This window comes from Alternaria atra (genome assembly GCF_907166805.1).
Source record: "Alternaria atra isolate CS162 genome assembly, contig: 34, whole genome shotgun sequence".
In the NCBI taxonomy this organism is placed as follows: Eukaryota; Fungi; Ascomycota; class Dothideomycetes; order Pleosporales; family Pleosporaceae; genus Alternaria; species Alternaria atra.
Window position 1 is genome coordinate 195,016 of NW_025091333.1, and position 20,147 is coordinate 215,162.

Genomic DNA, 20,147 nt, shown 5'->3' on the forward strand with positions numbered 1-20,147 from the left:
CTACAACTTCAAATCCCTTGATCCCTCTACGTCAACAGTAACAACGTGGTCAATATGCCCCGCACTCTGCCCAAACGAAAACTCATACTGCCCTCGATCAACAGTCCACTTCCCCTTCGCCTCATCGAAGTAGGCAAAGTCCTTGTTCGCACATTCAAGCTGCACTATCGCTTGCGAGCGGGGTTCCAAGTAAATCTTCTTGAAAGCCGCCAATGTTTTGACAGGATGCTCAGCCGATTGGTCTTTCCTACCGATATACAATTGGACGACGGTAGAACCAGCAACATCACCTATGTTTGTGACCTCAACACTAGGCGCAAACTGTTCGGGCGATGACTGAGGTACACGTGCGTCGGTGAGGACGAATGTCGTGTACGATAGACCAAAGCCAAAGGGGAAGTGGATCTTGTCTGCGGCGATACGGTCATAGTGCCTGTATCCTACGAAAATGCCCTCGTCGTACCTAACGGTGAGCTGACCCTTATCATCCCGCGTGCCAGGGAAGTTGCCATGCGCAGGCGCGTCCTCGATGCGTTTGGGCCAGGATATTGGAAGATGTCCGGAAGGGTTCACGGCGCCGGAGATGATGTCTGCGATAGCGTTACCGGCTTCTTGGCCGGGGAACCATGCTTGTATCAAGGCAGAAACTTTGCTCAGCCAGGGAAGAGCGACGGCTACACCCGTTGAGTTTACGACGACGGTCTTTGAGTTGACAGATGCGACTGTTTCGACGAGCTTGTCTTGTGAACCTTCGCGTGGTAGATTGAAGCTGACTTGATCTTGGCCTTCGGTTTCCCAGACTGGTGTGTGGCCGGTGAAGACGATAGCGATGTCACATTCTTTTGCGAGGTCTTTGGCTTCTGCGGCCATGTCTAGATCGTGCTCTTCCTCGTACATGAATCCCAGTCTGAAACCTGGGAGACCCGAGAGAATACCTTCGTCTGAATCGCCGGCGGGTGGCTTTGAGTGAACCTGGATCTTGTAAGATTCGCCCTTGGTAAACGATACACGAAACTCTTTCTCGGGGTTGCCGCCAAAGAGAAAGCCCATAGGGTCCGGAGAGTTGTGCTTCTGCTCATAGACGAGCTTGTCGTTGACATGTACGACTGTGGGGCCGATGCCTGAGCAACCCAAGTAGTGCGAGCCAGACTCCGTAGGCGTAAACATACTAGTAAATCTGACCTCACTATCCTTGGCACTCTGTTCGAGCAACGGAGTAAACGCAGCTTCTTTATTGCCGTGCTTAGTCTTGGTGGGCTTGCTGGTGTTGCCCTTGTTGAACAGTTCCATCGTCCAGCCATGTTTTCCCTCAAGATCTTTGCAGCCTTTGGATAGGGGCGGGATGAGTCGATATGTAGCGGCGCCCTTGGCAAACTTGAATTCCACATCGTTGCCATAAGCAGCTTTGAGGCCTTCTTCAGGAGTGATGCGGTAGTGAGCGTTCAAAGAAGCACTTCCACCACCATGAATAAGAGCCTCTTTCGCCAGACCAAACAGGCCAATTGTCTTGCCCTTGACCTCTTCTCTCTTGAGTGGCAGGACGCCATCGTTCTTCAGGAGAGTGATGCCCTGGCCTGCAACATCCCGGATAAGCTTACTATGCTTTGGATCGACGATGGACTGCTCGGGGGGAATCTCCGGGTTCTCGAATGCACCAACCTTCTCGATGAGTTTCAGGACGTTTCTCGCTCGCTCGGTGATGGTGGCTTCAGTGACTTGCCCCTTCTTGACAGCCTCAAGGACAGCATCAGGGCTCCGCCACCTCGTTGGACCAGGCATCTCTAGATCCAATCCAGCATTTAGTGAATCAGCTGTAGAGTTGACACCACCCCAGTCGCTCATAACAAGCCCGTCCCATCCCCATTCGCCACGCAAAACTTGCTTGAGGAGAAACTCGTTGGAATCTGCGTGGGTTCCGTTAACCTTGTTGTACGCTGTCATGACAGCGAGTGGATTTGCCTCCTTGATAGTAATCTCGAAAGGCTTCATGTAAATTTCTCTCAAGGCACGCTCAGAAACAATCTCGTTGACCTTTAAACGATCCGTCTCCTGCTCATTGGCTGCAAAGTGCTTGATAGTCGCCGCAATACCTTTCTCTTGCAGTCCGCTGACAACGTTTGCAGCCATCTTGCCCGCAAGATAGGGGTCTTCGGAGAAAGATTCAAAGTTGCGGCCACCAAGAGGATGCCTATGGTTGCACATGGTGGGCGCCAGACTGGAGCTTCGTTAGCAATTGTCATGTGTGCATTAGTACCAGCAGACTTACAGCACTCTCGCACTCTTGGTCTTGGTCTCCTCTGCCAAAGCATGACCTATCCGCTTTGCGTTTGTAGGGTCCCACGTCGCAGCTGAGCATACAGCTGCAGGAAAACATGCAGCTCGTGTACCTCCTGTAAACACTTCGCCTCGGGCTCCGTTTGGTCCATCGCTCGTCTGTTCATTGTCAGTAGTTACAAAACATGGTAGACGGTACAGCTGCTGGTCCTACTTTAATGGCGGGGACGCCCTTGTCCGGTATAGGTACTGTCTCCCAAAAGTCCTTTCCAGCAAGAAGGGATATCTTCTCCTCTAGTGTCAAGGACTGGAGGATAGTTTCAACCTTTGCACCCATGTTTTCGTTCACGCGGGGCAGAAGAATGATCGCTCAAAAAATGCGAAGAAGCTGTGAGATTGATTGTTCACGCCCTATCGTTTATTCTGCCGTAGTGACAGATATATTCAACAAAAAGAATAGGTAATCGAAAGGGTATCAACGCTCTATACCGCACCTGAAAGTGCACGACCCGTCACTATATGTATCTCAAGGTCTTCCGCTCTTCCCATTCCCATTCGGCAACACTGACCGTGTTTCCGGCAAGCACACCATTGTCGTCCCTATCGGACATCGCAAGTCGCTGAAGTGGAGAAGCAGAAGTGCGCATCATTGGAGCATCTGGAGATCTACCGCAGTGGCACCCGTAAGCGTGCCGAAGTTTTGCCATGCGGACTGCCTGATTGAGTTCTGATTCGTACCCTGAGTTGCGAGGCGTTTCGGAGATTCGCCGAGGGTTAGCCCCTCGGTATGCAAGTCGCTTACCGACTCGACAACAGACAATGTGAGTACGCGCAACACGAGCGGGTTACATGTTGATTTGGGAAAACCACGAGAGCCGGAGATGGATCGGAGAGTTGTGGCAGGTTGCTCTTGTTGTTGTTGTTGTTGTTGTTGCTGCTGCTGGGTTTAGTCATCTTCGGATGCGGCAACCTTCCGAGGCTCAAACGGCATCGAATGGGACCCACGTGTCTTGGCTGGCGCGGCTGTGGCAGGTGAATCTTTGAAAAACTATACGTCATGTTGTGTACGCGATAGAATTGCAATCTCTACGGCTTCGAAACTTCTGTTTTCATTATCCGATATCCTTAGATTTCTGTATTTCCAGGAGTTGTTCCATTCTTGTACATATTTCCATTTCTGGCGCACAGCATGGCTGCATCATCGAAAAAGTCGGGTGAAGTCAAACCCACCATGAGCCGGCGACATCCGCTGCAGCGTTTCGATTCACCGTCTAAAGGATTTTCAGGCGCGTTGCATGTAAGTACTAGAGGAAACGATGTGAATGAAGGAGTAGCCAAGACCAAACATTGACACCAGTTTGCATTCTAGGTCGCTGGTCTAATCAGCTTCTACAGTTCCTTCAAGTTGTATGTGCCGCCTCTTCCGGTTTTGTATAGGACCCCAGCTAACATACATTCAGCCTAGTGGACAACCCCAACATCTTTGTATGTACTGATTGCTCGCATTTCCTACATCGTACTTGAAGTTATAATCTTGCATTTCCTATACATTTATTGCATACAACACAGGAGGCATCTCCATGATGCTGACACTAGTCCCAATCAGACCAACAGTCTAACACACACCAGAATTCATCCTTCGGCTGGCACCTCCAATTCCTGACCATAATCGGCCTCTCCCTCTCCACAATAACATTCGTCTTCGGTCTCACCGCAGACCTAACCTCAACCGCCCTCTCAAGATCTCCAATCCTACCTTCAGATCCACCAGCGGCGGCTCTTTCCGAGCACCTTTTCCGGCTGAAGAACTATCTAGCCCTGATAGCAGCGCCGATTGAAGTCACCATCAGCGTACTATACTGGACGTTGAAAGCCATTGATGGGAAACTCTTGGTACCCCCTGATCTACCATTGCCGCCAGCCATCTATGACATAGGCTTCCACCTCGTCCCCGCCGTTGTCCTAGCACTTGACTACATCCTCCTCTCTCCGCCATGGCCCACAACGCCTATGAATGAATCTGCACCTATCATTACCCTTTCTATCTCTACTGTAATTGCCTTCGGGTATTGGATTTGGATTGTAAGATACGATCTTCTCCTTCCCCAAGAACTACTTGGCTAACCTATGTTTAGGAGATATGCTTCTCCCAGAATGGCTTCTACCCTTATCCCATCTTTGCGATGCTCACGACAAACCAGCGTATAGGGTTGTTCGTTGTAAGCGGGGTGATCATGTGGGTGGTGGGCGGACTATTGAGGGTATTGTATGCGAGAATAAATGGATATGAAAGCGTAGAGCACTTGGAGAAGGTGAGAAGGAACAAAATTATGGGCGGTAGTGGGAAGTGGGAGTAAACAAGGGAAGGGTATCAGGAGTGGTTCATGACAAGACGAGTAGATGATGAGAGGATGTAGAGATACTAGGGAAAGCGTTGACGGGACTTACGAGTATGAGTTGGGTAGACAGTGGAGTACCCTGCGTGTACACAAGGGCGGAAGTAGTATAGACCTGGATCAAATGTAGGAGCCGTTCAGTTCATACAGCTGTGAAAGACAACACACTCGCTTCTATCACAGCTCCTATATTAATTATGCAGACGAGAAACCAGCGATACTGCACATGCCCGCCAGCTTCCCACCAGCAAACCCATGTTTGCGAAGACAGTGCACAGTAGAGTGAGGTATAGAAATGGAAAAGAACATGCCCGAGAATCTGTCCAGCGATCCCCATAGCCCGTCTCTCTGAGAAAATCATATTAGATTATGCCGTATGTCGTTAGTCGTCGAGGTGTAAACCATGTCGCATCATGTAGGAATCGAACACCAAAACGTAACGCAGGAAAGTAAGTCGCATGCATAAGTCGGTAGATAGAATGAGTGCGAACAGTTGGGTACCTGTTACGGCATGCTGACGCCGAGTCGTAAGTGTCGCATCAGGAAGTCCAAGGGTAGCTCGGCATAAAGCTTAAGTGCTCAGCTCGTTGATGGCGAGGGCGGCGCCGTAATTGTGCGTTGGTCATCATCGTCTTGATCCTGCTGCTGGTAGGCGCTTGTGGTGTTGTAGAGATGGCTGGTGTATTGAAAGGCCTGTTGATCAGGACCAATGCCATAGGAGTAGGCGGGGTACTGATAGCCATTGCTCTGGTGGCCATGAAAGTTACTGTAACCTGTCTGATGGAACGATGGTACAATATTCTCCTTGTTCTCGTACTGGAAAGGATCGTTGAAGGGTTTGTAGGAAGTGAATGCAGGTGCTGGGGAGGGAGATGCTTGGTGTGTAAATCCAGACGTAAGATAGTTCATGCTGCTGGGCTGTGAAAATGGGACATCATCGTCATCTTGGAAGACATCGAATCGTTTCCGCTTCGGAGCACGGTTTTTGTGACTGTTTTCATAGCCAGAGCGGCTGCAGTCTTCATCGTATTGATTGCGGCTGAGGAAGGGAAATACGGGCTGCTTGGACTGCCTAGTGGAGCGGCGAGTAGCGTTGGCATCTAGGTTGGCAAGTGCAGGCCGCCTGTGCACCGGCTGAGGACTCTCAGCCTTGATCTCGATCTCGTCCTCTTCGTCAGACTCCGAGCAAGAAATCCTGCGCTGGCGTTTGAAAGTGCCCAATGGGGTGAAGATGAGTTCAGTAGCCTCGACTTCTTGAGAGTTGAGCTCAAGCTGTTCCACAACGGAGCTGTCCTTCTTCTGATTCCTCTTACGCCGCATCTCTAGGGTAGCAGAGTCGAAGATGTCCATGCCAGGCCAGTATACTCCTTTGAGTTTGGTTGATTCACTGACAGCCATTGGATCTGCCACCTCGGCAGGCTCGTCCTCGATGGCACATGAAGCTGCAGCAGTGTATCGGTATGGCCGCCGCCTCTCGCTCGGGTCTGAGTATTCACTAGACGTATCGTAGTCTGGGTTGGTGTAGCTACGGGAGCTGGCGCGCGACTCTGTAGGCCAGTATTGCATATAGGGTGCAAAGGTATTGCGATTGCGAAGCACCGGCCCATTGGGCTGCGGCGTCGGAGAAGGTGACTGCTCCAGCTTGATCCTGGTATGCTGCTGGTCAGATAGGCGCGGATCAAGGAGGTTGCTTGCGGCGGCGCGGCGTACGGAGCGTGGCACCGGGGCCCCAATCTTGAGTGGAGGCGTGGGCCGAGCTGCATCGCGTGGAGTTAGTAACAGTCTGAAGTACCACGGGATGAAGGTGAGGGGCATACCAGTGGGCCTCGCACGGGTGCGGCGTTTGTCCTTTTGATTCATCCGCTCCGACATGAGCTCCTCGACAGCCCATTCGGCATACCACTGGTCATACGTCTCAATGAGCCGGCGAGATGCTTCCTCGTTGGTGGACCGGACCTTGACCTTGTAGTAGTTGGATAAGTGACCTTTGCTGGCAATGTGCGTGAGTAGATGCGAGACATCGCTGAAGGTTGGCTTCTTGGGGCAAATATTGCAGTGAAGCGGAATGTTGGCCATGCCGAAAGCCTAGAGAGACTGCAGTATATTCAAGTGAAGGCTGCAGTGTGAATGCGGGGTTTGTAAGGAGCGTAAGTGAAACAAGCACAAGAGCAGCACAGTGGTGAAAGCAAAGAGCGTTGCGAAAGGAGCGGGTTGGTGAGGTGAAGTGGCGGTGGAAGAGATGCTCATAAGAGACCTGGTACAGAGATGGCTGCCAGTCACTGCGGTAGCTCCTAGCCCATTTCTGGAGCAGATGAAAGGAAAGCAGGAGAGAGACGCCAGCACTTGGAATGGAGGAAAGAGGAAGGTGCACTATCGCGGTGAATGAATTGCAGCAAGAAGATATCTGTTGGTGGTGTTCTAGCAGGCAGAGCACGTGGGGAAGCTCGGCACTGACGAAAGAGGCAGCCACCCTCACTTTCGTCCCGCTTTGTGTCTCGACGCCTATGGGAGAGACGCGAGGTATTAGATAGCGGGAGCGCGACGAGACACGACTGAGGATTGTTACATGGATGTGCAAAAAGATGCTTGAGAGGAACACAGGTGAATGGTCACCCAACTCACCAGCCACGTGCGATAGAACTGGTATTTGTTTATGGTTTTGTCACTTACTTACCCAGGCATCTACGAGTGACAGATCGGGGCATGCAGCTGTTTGTAATCAGTATACAGTACGGCAGTCGATAGCAGTGGTTACATACTACACGGGGTCTACCTCTTCGAGACCCGGATACTTCAGCAGACTGAGACCAGCAATTCCAAAAACGGTGTGGAAGACGTCGACCATATCACCAGGTCGATCTGCGAGGCCACCCAGCTCCGGATCCTAGTATGGTCAGATTGCTGTGATGTTGAAGAGAAGATGCTACGCACCTGGCACTGCAGGATGAAGCTCGTCAACTTCTGCCCGTCTATCCAGTGCAGCTTGTCCAACATGGCCATGCTGCTCATGACCCACCAGCTGTAGCAGACGTCCTCCTTCTTCTCTGGGCGGCCGTTGAGGCCTCCGTTCTTGAGTTGTCGTTCGCTTAGCCAGGCGCCCAACTTTTCTTGGTTGACAAGGTCAAGTCTCCCCGCGATGGTCAATGCGCCGACACACGTAAACACCTGACCCGAGTGCGACTCGGCACCTGGGCTGGTACCGTATCCACCATCAAAGTTGGCGCACGAGTTGACGTATTGAGCGGCCTTTTCGACGTCGACTAGTTTGAGCAGTCCCATGAGAGACAGAGCATTGAGCGCGCCGTAGAGAAAGCGCGTGTCCTGCTCTCCCCACTCATCACCTGCAAATGTGCCAGTCTCGCGATCTTGCAAATCGGCGATGACTACTACTATAAGTACACTACCATGGTAGATGGATGTACATATGACTTACACTTTCCGATCTTCAGCCGACCACCGGGGATACGCTCTTCAAGGTCACCGAAAGCGTCAAGCGTCGCGAGTATCTGCACGCCACTAACGGTATACAGCAGATGGGCATCATGGCCCGGGGCAGCACCGAAACCGCCATCATCATGCAGACACGAGAAGACAAAATCGAGGATGTTGCTGCGCGGGAGAGCGTCTGGCTGTCCCAAGAGATGCAAGGCCGTCAGTCCCCAGTAGAGGCCGTTGAGACGCAGATGTTCGGTGAGCCAGTATTCGAGCTCATCTTTGCGCTGGAGCGGGTCAGCGCGGGATTGGATAGCTGGCTGCTTGCGCGGCCAGGCAGAGCAGAGACAGGCTACGCACGGTGTCGAGGCTCTGGATGTAGCGGACGTGCTTGTCGACGAAGAGATGCATCTCGTCGGGCATGCTGGCCATGCCCGCAGCACGCCCGGGCCCAGAAACAAGAGACATGTCAGACGGTTGTCAGATGTGGGTGGTGTTGGTGGGAGCTGGAGGCACGGGAGGGTCTAGTTGTTGTTGCAGCATGGCGTCGACAGGGGTGGAGCCTGACGCACATTGAGGGAGAGGGTCTGAATTTGAAACGAGACTTGGCACATGATCCACCGCTGTACGAAGCAGGCGCATGAAGCATTTGGAGCCGCCAGCCGCGACAGCCTTGCAGGTAGTAGTATTGCACAGTGGGCGTAGTCGTCCATAGTTCATCGTCCAGCTTCAACAGTCTGCCCTCACCGCCAGGCCTGCACAACGCCCGCTGTGGACACCCGTTTGCGCACGATAGCTGGCTGATAGCGCCTATGGGACGAATTTGGGGGGTAGGGGTTTTAGTAGCGTCGCTCCCTCGTACCTGGGGCCGTGCGCGGTGCTGAAGTCGTTGCCGCCATCCTCTCGCAGGCCTTGGTGCCCTTTGCTCGCAGCATTGCAGAGCCTGTGCCTCTTGGGCCAGCCATCGTCCCCCCCGCCCACCACCACCATCACCAAGGAGACACGTGAATTGTGTCCTTTTGCTGACCAAGGCGCCGCTCACTGCACTCGCTCCTGCAACGGCCGGCCAAGCCCAGCTCCACTCGCTCCATTCATTCCAGGGCCGTCTCCAGTTCCCTCTGTCGCGCCCAGAAATAGTCGTCCGTGTCTTGTTTGTGAAGTGGGTAAGTAATGCCCGTCGACAGCACTGCGACACCTCTAGACTTGTTTCCACTCGTGCCCGCTCCAATGTTGTACCACCGTCAACAATCGCCATAGCGCCGCCCGGCCCCTTTCACGTTCCGCAGCGCTTGCTGACTATATCCCAGACGTTGCATGACCGCCTCATTGCCCGCGGCCCAGATACTCGACGTCCAAAAAGTGAGCACGTCTGGTGGACTGTGGTCACATATCCGCCTTCGACACCGGTAGCACGCGCCCGGCATTGTCCATCTTTCCGGGTTCCTGCACGCGAGCCACGTCCTGCCGTTGGTGATATAGACTCAACACCCGCAGCCGACACATCGAGGCACGCCTGCAGAGGGCGCTGACCAGGCTCTGACGGTTCGTCCTACCCCGCGCGCCGTCTGATACCTCCTTCACTTGTCATTCACTACTCTATGCCATGAATGAGCTTGCTGCTGACAGCCATGAAATGTAGACTCGTTGAATGCGCAACCACCCATGTGCTTCACTCACTAAACCTGCCCTCGTTACCCATACACCTATACCTACACGCGCCGCGTCGTCTGTTCCAACATCTGCTCGATTGCCTGCCCATTTGCGCGCTTGTTCCAAAACACTCATCGAGGTAGTGCGCTTCTCGACCTGCAAGCTTGGCAGCAGCCGTTGCTTTTTAAGGGAGTTGTGCTAAGGAGTCAGTAGCCCTGGGACTTTCCACGGAAAACAATACCAAAAATGCCAAAACCCTCAACACTGTCGTTGGCTATGCGGGGCAAGCCCAAGGATAATGCCAACACACCCATGAGCCCGAAAAGCCCGAGGTCGCCAGGCATGCCTGAGGATCTCGATTATGCGACACCAAATGCCGCGTTTCACAACATACCACAGTCACCGGCCTCCCCGAAACCTCGCAAAGACTCCAAGAGCATCTTCTCCAATTTCAGTGCCAACAAGTCGTCATCACGTCTCAACAGCCAGGGCAACTCGATACGGCAGCTTCCCGAAAACCAGCCTTCGCCCAGCTTGTACTCTAATGGGCGCGGCGGTGCGTCCACACCAGACCTCGGCCGTCCTGTGCGCACCCCGAATTCCGACGGTATGTTTACGGCAACTCAGACAAATCCCCTCTCGCTAATTACCACAGACAATCGCTCCGAAGTCGTACGCTTAGACCAACGAACAGGGTCAGGCAATTCCAACGACTCTTCCGACCCGTACGCCGACTCCTCGAAGCGCAACACCATCAAGCCGAAGAAGGGTATCCTATCGAGATCGAAATCCATTAAAGAAGGCGAGAGTTCTGGGTCCCGCGCAAAACTGAACAAGGCACCCCCGGGGCAACTGTCACCCGACATTGCGAGTTCGTGGACGACCAACGGCGATGGTATGCCATCAAAAACGGCGCCAATGGATAAAGGTCAATCATGGCGAGGGATAGGCAAGCCACGAACACACTCAGCCGATCGTCAGGATGGCTCCAAGCACATACAACGGGATGCCGATCACGGGCAAAGGAGAGACAAGTCAGAACAAATCTCACTAGCATCAAACTCATACAACGAAACCAAGGGGCATGGCTTCATCTCGAAACTAGGTTCTGGGGCTCGCAACATGGGAGAGAAGATGGACTCGGCACGAAAGGGCGTATTTGGCAAACTGGGGCGAAGCTCAAGCAACCACGAAAGTCAGACGCCCATATCGAACGAACCATATGTGTGCAAGATCATTCACAAGCCGTTGATCGAGCAGACGAGGCTGACACGAATATCGACCCGTCTGGAACAGTCCCGCGATAAAACTGAATTCTGGATGCCAGCTCTACCTTGGCGGTGCATAGAGTAGGTTGTGTCCCGAATAGTTCCGGATTCCCAGGCTAACAACAAGTGTAGCTACCTGAACATGAGGGGTTGTGAAGAGGAAGGCTTGTATCGTGTTCCAGGGTCAGCCCAACAGGTCCGGTATTACGAACGCAAATTCGATGAGGGTAAGACTATCTTGATCGCTACCCGTGACAGCTGCTCACCAAGCCCCAGATCGAGATATCGACCTGATCAGCGACCCCAACCTGAACGACCCAAACGTCATCGGCTCACTGTTCAAGAACTGGCTCCGACAGCTGCCAGATGAGATCTTCCCAAAAGCTATTCAGACCGCTATCCAGCAAGAATGTCAGGGCGCTAAGACGACACCGCAAATGCTTAAGGATGAGCTATCCAAGCTTCCGCCGTTCAACTACTACCTGTTATTTGCCATCACCTGTCACATCAGCCTGTTACACTCATGCTCGGAGTTCAACAAGATGAACTACAACAACTTGTGCATCTGCTTTCAGCCTGCAATCAAGATCGACGCCTTCTGCTTCCAGTTCCTCATCTTGGACTGGCGAAACTGCTGGCAGGGCTGTTGGACGGAGAAGGACTTTTTAACGGATGAAATCAACTTCCTAAACGCTGTAGAAGTTGAGTCCCAGCAGCAACAGCAGCAGCAGCATCATCAACAACTGCAACAACAACAAACCCCCTCTAGGAACGGACCACCTCAAAGCGCCGGTAAAAGCAAAGGCAACAACTCGCCCCAAGTTCAGCCTTCGAAGAAGCCTGTTACGACGCGGAGTCAGTCCACGGACCACGTTAAATCATCCTCAAGAGGACTCTCGTCGGAGAGGAGTGGACGCGCTACACCCCCGAACCCTTCGCTGGTGTTGTCGGAACCCTCGAGTAACCCCGTGTTACGCATGCGCGGCGGCGGCGGTTATGGTGAGCGCGAGACTTCACCCGAGCGAGTCATTTCATCTTCAGACAGTCGAGATGGGGGTCACCATGCGCGGAGCACACCGCGTGCACCTCCCTCGGTTAGCACTGAAGCGTCCTCAATCGACCTAGACGAGAATGCAACGCCGACTCAAGCACAACATAGTCGGGGACCATCTGAATCGACGCAATTCCGACTAGACCTACGGGATCCACCGGGCTCCCCATTCAACATCAAATTCTGATGAGATGGTTGAAAATACGGCGAATCATGTGTTTAGCGCATGTGTATGCGGCGACGATAGAAGAAGGGTTGGATTTGACCGCTTGATTTTCGCATGTTCGATTCGTCCTGTGTGGGCTGCCACGAGGTTGTGATACCCGTCCTTTGACCTCTCTGAACTCGTGGCAGCAATATTGCCCAATAATTGTTTAGTAGCCAGCGCTGGAGTTTGGGCCGCGTATTGCTTAGCTGCTTATTTATTCCTGCATTATGTTGCATACGGGCGTTGGAGAGCGGGCTGGTATGAAGTAGCATTTGAGCGGGTTCATTTGTATCATATGTGGATATCGTCGCATGGCAGAAAGCGTTTCCATGGCAGTTTCAACGTGTTCAACAATTTCCCTCGTACCAACTGCATCGAGTTGGGACGAGAGCCTAGCCCCCGCGCTATTGGAGAACTTGCACCCAGGAACGGGGCGCGGACTGGGGTTTGAGCTTGGGGCAATGACGTTTCTCCCGCGTGTTGCGCTTGCGGCTCATATGCTTCGCGACCGCCCACCGCCGATCTCACACGTCTCCAGGCGCTGCTTCTTTCTCTCCACACAGAGGGCAATTGACCCTCAGAAGCGACTGCGCACACGGCTACCGGACTGCTTATAACCTCAGTCGAGCCCGTTACTCCTACATCATACCCCCACCACTACCTCTGACTGCATCACCGCCATTACTACGTCAAAGACGTATATCCTAGAGTACTGTAAAACACCTACGGTCATTGTTTACCACCACACAATTTCTTCGCAACCATTCAGTCTCTTGACATCATCATGTCTGTAGCACTGCCACACCACTCCAAGTCTTCGGACCGCAAGGTTGTCTACTTGCTGCCATTGACCGACAATGGCTCTCCAGATGTCGCTGGCACCTATATCTACCTACCTCCTCCCACCGAGCCAGCATACTCGATTTGCTTCCAGATCCAAGGTACTAGCTCGATATGTCGCGAGGGCAGTCTCTGGGTGAACATCCCTGCTGAGGGTGAGAAGTTCAAGCGTAGCCAGTACCGCGAGTACAAGTAAGTGATCATCTATACCGCCTGGTCACATGTCACTGACTTTTTTTTTTTTTAAGATTACAGCCCGACTTCACAGGCATGTGTGAGATTGAGATCCCCATCTACGAGGCCAATGCCTTCTCCTTCTACACGACCTATAAACCGCTGCCGCAGTGGTCCTTCACAGATGTTGCGTCACCTGAATCTACGCGGACGGACACATACTACATCGACATATGTCCAAATCTCAAGTTGCACGGCGAGCACTTGCCGGTCGAGGCCGTCTGCATCTTTTCTGCATTGTCCAAGTTCATGGGCAACTACCCCACTGACTGGGACAACCACCTCCGGGGCATCAGCCAGCGTGGCTACAATATGGTGCACTTTACTCCGCTTATGATGCGTGGGTCTTCAAACTCGCCATACAGCATTGCTGACCAATTGGTCTTTGACAAGGCCTTCTTCAAGGAGGGTGAGAAGGACATTGCGAACATGATCCAAAGGATGCAGAATGAATTCAATCTGCTTGCTATGACCGATGTCGTCTGGAATCACACGGCCAACAACAGCCCATGGCTTGAGGAGCATCCAGAATCCGGCTACAACGTCGACACGGCTCCTCACTTGCGACCCGCTCTGGAGCTGGACACGGCGCTGTTGCAGTTCGGCAAAGAGCTCGCTCAACGCGGTCTGCCTACAACCTTTAACAGCGAAGGAGATCTTCTCAAGGTCATGGAGGGCGTCAAGGAGCACGTCCTTAGCAAGGTCAAGCTCTGGGAATACTACGTCGTTGACGTCAAGAGGGATACCAAAGCCATTATGGAGGCTTGGACCTCTGGCCAGGCCAAATTCATCGATGGCAGCTTTAGTGAGGCTGGTCTTCGTGGCCTCGATGCTGTCAGAGATTGGCCACTGAAGCAGAAGGCTGACTGGTTGGTCGAACATGCTCTGCGCGGTGGTGACCGCATGGGCGAGCGCTACCGTCGCACAATGGACCCGAACATCAGTGCCAGCCTCCTCTGCGCTTTGTTCGGCCGTTATGACACTCGTACTAGCAATACGCCCGACGACCGCGCAGCTCAAGGCACTATCACGGCTATTCTCAACGAGGCCAACCTTCCATTCTACCGCGAGTACGATGGAGACCAAGCAGAGATCTTGGAGCAACTCTTCAACCGGATCAAATATGTCCGAATAGATGCCCACGGTCCCAAGCTTGGCGAAGTGACTGAAGCGAACCCACTCATCGAGACTTACTTCACGCGATTACCACTCAACGAGAAGACAAAGAAGCATAACCCGGAAGCCCTCGCTCTAGTGAACAACGGTTGGGTATGGGCAGCAGATGCGATGCGGGACAACGCCGGGCCCAAGTCGAGAGCATATCTAAGGAGAGAAGTCATCGTCTGGGGCGACTGCGTCAAACTCCGATACGGAGACGGTCCAGAAGACAACCCATTCCTTTGGGACCACATGGCCAAGTACACGCGTCTCATGGCCAAATACTTCCAAGGCTTCCGCATCGACAATTGCCACTCTACGCCTCTACACCTTGCGGAGTACATGCTTGACGAAGCCCGCAGCGTGAACTCAAATGTCATGGTTTGCGCCGAACTTTTCACTGGCTCTGAAGAGATGGATTACAAGTTCTGCATGAGGCTCGGCATTTGTGCGCTGATTCGAGAGGCGATGCAGTCATGGAGTACTCAAGAGCTGAGTAGACTGGTTCACCGACATGGTGGTGTTCCCATTGGAAGCTTCGAGACCGACGAAGTGCTCAACGCTGCACAGGCGACTGATGGAGCAGACCAGACAAAGCCAATCATCAAGAGAATCAAGCGCAGTCCTGTCCACGCGCTGTTCATGGATTGCACGCATGACAACGAGACACCGGCTCAGAAGCGAGACGCACGCGACACGCTGCCCAACGCCGCGCTCGTTGCCATGTGCGACTGCGCAACCGGTAGCGTCTTCGGTTATGACGAGGTTTACCCCGAGCTGATCGAGCTTGTGCACGAAAAGAGGCTTTATTCCTCTGCTAATTCTACTGGGGGCCCAATCAAGCCCGAGGCTGGTGAAGGTGGTATTGGTGGCATCCGCAAGATTATCAACGAGATCCACGTCAAGATGGGTAGGGAGGAGTACAACGAGACTTACATCCACCACGACAAAGAGTACATCACCGTTCATCGCGTCAACCCCAACACCAGGAAAGGATACTTCCTTATTGCCCACACTGCGTTCCCTGGTTACGGCAATGGCAACGGAGGCTTCGGCGAGACCAAGCTACCGGGCACACAGGCGAAGCTCATTGGCGCCTGGAACCTCGAAGTTGACAACAGTCCTGAGACAAGAGCACGTATCATTGGCGACAAGACAACACTACGTGGCTTGCCCAGTAAGACAAACAACCTCCAGGGCGTCGACATCAAGTCAGCTGGCGATGACACCACGATCACCATTCCTGACAAATTTCCCCCTGGAAGTATCGCTCTCTTCGAGACCTGGGTGCCCAGCGCAGAGCACGCTGATGGTCTCGACAAGTTCATCACCAGCGGAGCGCGTGCGGCGTTTAGTGGTGTCAACCTTGTCGATCTGAACTACATTCTGTACAGATGTGAAGAAGAAGAGAGGGACGCCACGGATCATAAGGATGGAACATACAACATTCCTGGTCACGGTAACCTAGTATACGCTGGTCTGCAAGGCTGGTGGAGTGTACTACGCGACATTGTAAACGAAAACAATCTCGGCCACCCGCTCTGCAACCATTTACGTGAGGGTAAATGGGCGCTCGACTACTGCCTTGGTCGTCTCCAAAAGATCTCCCAAAAGGAGCAATACGTCAACATCAAGGGCCCCGCCGAGTGGCTGGAGGCAAAGTTCGATGCCATTCGCAAGATCCCTAGCTACATGCTTCCACGATACTTCGCTATGGTCATCCAGACTGCATACAACGCTGCAGTAGAACGAGCAATTGAGCTCATGGGCGAGAATGTCCGCGAGGGCAACCAGTTCCTGAAGAGTCTCGCACTTGTCAGCTGCCAGGTCACTGGCTACATGAACAGCGCCTCTTTGTGGCCAGAGAAGAGCGTGCCCAGCATGGCCGCTGGTCTCCCCCACTTCGCCAACGACTGGGCAAGATGCTGGGGACGTGACATTACCATTTCAGCTCGTGGTCTCTACATGGGAACCGGTCGGTATGCTGACGCCAAGGAGCACATCTTTGCCTTTGCTAGCGTTCTCAAGCATGGCATGGTACCTAATCTCCTTGGTGGTGGGAAGAACCCGCGTTACAACTCCCGCGACTCAGTCTGGTTCTTCCTTCAAAACTGCCAAGATTACACCAAGATTGTGCCAAACGGCATGGAGCTTCTTCATGAGAAGGTCAAGAGGCGATTCCTACCGTATGATGACACATGGTTCGCTCATACCGATGAGCGAGCGTACTCTCAATCTTCTACCATTGAAGATGTCATCCAGGAAGCTCTGCAGCGACACGCTTCCGGCATGGAGTTCCGCGAGTACGACGCGGGCCCGAACATCGACAGTCAGATGAAGTCTGAAGGTTTCAACATCAAGATCTGGACTGACTGGGAGACGGGTATGATCTTCGGTGGCAATCAATGGAATTGCGGTACATGGATGGACAAAATGGGCGAGAGCGAGAAGGCCGGCAGCAAGGGTCACCCGGGTACGCCACGAGACGGTGCTGCGGTCGAGATCATCGGCATGTTGTACAGCATAGTACGCTGGTGCGCCAACATGTACGATGCAGGCCAATTTAAGTACCAGGGTGTGACACTGGACGACGGTAATAAGACTGTTACATACAAGGAGTGGGCCGACCTGATCAAGGCCAACTTCGAGCGTTGCTTCTACGTTCCACGTTCTGCAGACGAGGATAGCAAGTACGATGTCAACCCCAGCATCATCAACCGTCGTGGTATTTACAAGGACTTGTACCGCTCCGGTAAGGAGTATGAGGACTACCAGCTGAGGCCAAACTTCGCCATCATGATGACGGTTGCACCAGATCTTTGCGACCCCGAGCACGCTTTGTACGCCCTCCAGACGGCCGACAGGGTCCTGCTCGGTCCACAGGGCATGAAGACGCTCGACCCCTCCGACCTCAACTACCGGGGTTACTACATCAACAGCGAAGATTCGACTGATTTCCACACTTCCAAGGGCCGCAACTACCACCAAGGCCCCGAGTGGCTCTGGCCCACAGGGTTCTTCCTGCGAGCCATGCTCAAGTTCGATCTGCAGCGCCGCAAGACGCCCGACGAGCGTATCGAGAGCTACCAACAAGTCACACGCCGTCTCGCCGGTTGCATGAAGGCCATTCAGGAGTCGCCCTGGGCTGGTCTCACGGAGCTGACCAACAAGGATGGTGCCTTCTGCGGTGACTCGTGCCCCACGCAGAGTTGGAGTGCTAGCTGCATTATCGACTTGTTCCAGGACGCGCGCGAGTATGAGATGGCGGGGCAGGGTAAGGCTGGCCAACAGTCTTCGTCGTTGGCCGATATGGCTGGCAGTGTTAAGAAGTTTGTAGCCAAGATGACTTGAAGAGGTGTGGTTTGGTGGTATAGAGTAGTAAGAGACTGTTGTTGTAGATACCTAAAGTAGTGCTTTAATGACCTCCAATTCGTTCATTTTCATCATCGCTCGCATCTGACAATGACTTTGCTCCGGTTCGTGTGCTAGTATATAGGCTTGCCTCGAGCCCAATGCTCGCAAACCTCTTATAGGTATGATGAGCAGTGCGCCGTATGTGTCGCCCTGCTGGTGAGCAAGCAACCGTGAGTGTATCGTATACCGAGCGGGCTACAAGGAAACTGCAGTCGCACGACGGGTGAATATGGAAGTGACGGAAGCCTACAAAGCCTCTACCGAGAGGCTTCTGTTGATCGAGGTGTGCTTGAGTGATTGCGGGCGGCGTTGGACTGACTCTGTGAGGAGGGGGTATACTGTCACTGCGCTCAACGTTAGCACGTACGAAGAAGCTCCTTTTTTCTTAGCTGTACTTGGGTAAAGTGTACCCTTGAGGTACTCGCGGCGTTTTACAGTAGCATATACATAGCGTAACACATAGTGAATACCTCTAATGTGCTTTGTTGCTAGGGTATCGCTTGGAGTACGAGCTTCTGGTAGGATTGCGGTACATTCCACACAAGATCGTTGAGAGTACTTGGCCGGTAGGATTAAAGGTAGACTAAGACATCTATGGCGGGGGAACTGGAACTCCTACACGAGATCTCCACTGGGGTTGCGTTGGCAAGGTGGATGGAGCACGGGCGCATGGTAAGCGTTATTGAGTCATCACTAATGGAAGCATGAGTTGCGAAGCACGAGGTGAATGAATGTACGTGACAAAGCTATCCACTGCCGTGGCGACGCAAAAGACTATGGAATTCACACTATGTCTCCTATATCCTGTTTCATCAGTGTTAGTCTCTTTGCCACGTCGCTCTTCCTCCTCCTCACTACCTACCTCAACGACAACCTCTAAAATCAGACACGTCTGACAATCATCTCACCAATGGCGAATCAACACTCATCGTAGGATCCAAACAACTCACCGATGCGCTCTTGCCCAGTCGCTCTCCACGCCACCGCGCCTCAACAGACTCTCCACGCCAATACCCACAACAAGCGTTGTCGTATCATCGTCATCGTCATCATCATCATCATCAGCCACCAGCATGTCACAAGAGGACGCCTTCTCCGCGCGCTTCCTGATTGCAGCTGTTCGTAGCGACACTAGCGCTATGCAGCAAGAGTTGCACCAGATGCTGTCGGTTGCACAGAGCCGAAACCAAGACTGTCTATTTCTGAAACAGCAACGGAAACAGGAGGTTGAGGCGAATCACGGCGAGATGGATTGCATGCACAAGCGAATCCGGGACTTGGAGGCTGAGGTAAGGCGCATGGAAGGGAGGTCAGGTGGATGAAAGATAGGCCGTGAGTGTGTGTGTTCGAGACAGGGTCTTTCCCGGTGGAAGATAGTGTAGCCGTGTAATCCTTCTGCTGCGTAGGCGCGTAAATGCTCATCTTGAGCAGATTGAGTATAGACGGACGCGCCTTGGTGGTAGTCGCAGACTCCTATCGACAACGAGCATGCAGATTACAATTCTCGATAACATCGGTTACATATTATGCCTTGTGCCAATAGCTTACACCAGGAATTTGTTCCTTCTCCCGGGATGATCTGGCGTGATCAGCCTTCTTGTTCCTCGAAAGAAGAGGGTTCAAATTGCGCCATCGTCGACTGACAGGCGGCCGGATGCTTGCGAAGGAAACAGTCGCTTGCTTTTGTGTGTCTACCGATCAGAATGTCGTGCATAAAGAAGCACTGTAGCTACCCGTGTCTTTACTCAGTTCGGACACGCGGCTGTGCATGTCGGCTCAAGTCAGTGGAAAAACAAAATCTAGATACCGAAGATGTGTTAGTACTCTCTATCAGCGCGTTGATACCTATGAGAACTGCCTCATTCGGACGCTTATCATCCCTACGATCATCCTTACGATAACTTCGTGGTGTTGTGCTACTGCGCCGTTGGATGCATGCATTGACTATGCCGTCGGCTTCCTGCGGCAAAGGCTCGAGTCAGCACAACCAACCACGAATCATCTTCCTTTCACTTTTGCCACAAGCCCTGCTTGGTTTCAGGAACGATGCGTAACACCGCTTCTCGCATGAAGTTTAGATGTTGGTTTAAGGTACGGATGCGGCCCGTATGGCGCCCCACAGCTCAGAATAAATGCCTTGAAACGCTTGGTCAATGCTTAGGATGAAGCCAGACACCGTTGAGGAAGGGTTGAAGGGGCGGTCCTGATATCGAGTCTGTCGC

The 20,147-nt window shown here is 52.9% G+C and overlaps 6 protein-coding genes across 6 annotated transcripts; 3 read left to right on the forward strand and 3 right to left on the reverse strand.

Moving 5' to 3' along the window:
* On the reverse strand, positions 1 to 2,611 carry ALTATR162_LOCUS10513 (uncharacterized protein; the record flags this gene model as incomplete). Its single annotated transcript, XM_043318149.1, has 3 exons — positions 1 to 2,215; positions 2,267 to 2,433; positions 2,489 to 2,611. The coding sequence occupies 3 exons, from the start codon at positions 2,609 to 2,611 to the stop codon at positions 1 to 3; spliced, it is 2,505 nt and encodes an 834-aa protein (XP_043174084.1).
* Positions 2,612 to 3,463: 852 nt separating this feature from the next.
* ALTATR162_LOCUS10514 (uncharacterized protein) lies at positions 3,464 to 4,631 on the forward strand (the record flags this gene model as incomplete). Its single annotated transcript, XM_043318150.1, has 5 exons — positions 3,464 to 3,571; positions 3,644 to 3,681; positions 3,735 to 3,759; positions 3,904 to 4,356; positions 4,410 to 4,631. 5 exons carry the CDS (start codon positions 3,464 to 3,466, stop codon positions 4,629 to 4,631), a joined length of 846 nt encoding a protein of 281 aa, XP_043174085.1.
* A 618-nt stretch (positions 4,632 to 5,249) lies between these two features.
* ALTATR162_LOCUS10515 (uncharacterized protein) lies at positions 5,250 to 6,746 on the reverse strand (the record flags this gene model as incomplete). Its single annotated transcript, XM_043318151.1, has 1 exon — positions 5,250 to 6,746. The coding sequence occupies one exon, from the start codon at positions 6,744 to 6,746 to the stop codon at positions 5,250 to 5,252; it is 1,497 nt and encodes a 498-aa protein (XP_043174086.1).
* A 590-nt stretch (positions 6,747 to 7,336) lies between these two features.
* On the reverse strand, positions 7,337 to 8,570 carry ALTATR162_LOCUS10516 (uncharacterized protein; the record flags this gene model as incomplete). The annotated part of the gene is made up of 5 exons (XM_043318152.1): positions 7,337 to 7,379; positions 7,430 to 7,554; positions 7,602 to 8,053; positions 8,104 to 8,389; positions 8,463 to 8,570. 5 exons carry the CDS (start codon positions 8,568 to 8,570, stop codon positions 7,337 to 7,339), a joined length of 1,014 nt encoding a protein of 337 aa, XP_043174087.1.
* A 1,428-nt stretch (positions 8,571 to 9,998) lies between these two features.
* ALTATR162_LOCUS10517 (uncharacterized protein) lies at positions 9,999 to 12,258 on the forward strand (the record flags this gene model as incomplete). The annotated part of the gene is made up of 4 exons (XM_043318153.1): positions 9,999 to 10,359; positions 10,408 to 11,101; positions 11,153 to 11,247; positions 11,297 to 12,258. The coding sequence occupies 4 exons, from the start codon at positions 9,999 to 10,001 to the stop codon at positions 12,256 to 12,258; spliced, it is 2,112 nt and encodes a 703-aa protein (XP_043174088.1).
* An 805-nt stretch (positions 12,259 to 13,063) lies between these two features.
* ALTATR162_LOCUS10518 (uncharacterized protein) lies at positions 13,064 to 17,862 on the forward strand (the record flags this gene model as incomplete). The annotated part of the gene is made up of 2 exons (XM_043318154.1): positions 13,064 to 13,311; positions 13,368 to 17,862. 2 exons carry the CDS (start codon positions 13,064 to 13,066, stop codon positions 17,860 to 17,862), a joined length of 4,743 nt encoding a protein of 1,580 aa, XP_043174089.1.
* Positions 17,863 to 20,147: the final 2,285 nt, after the last annotated feature.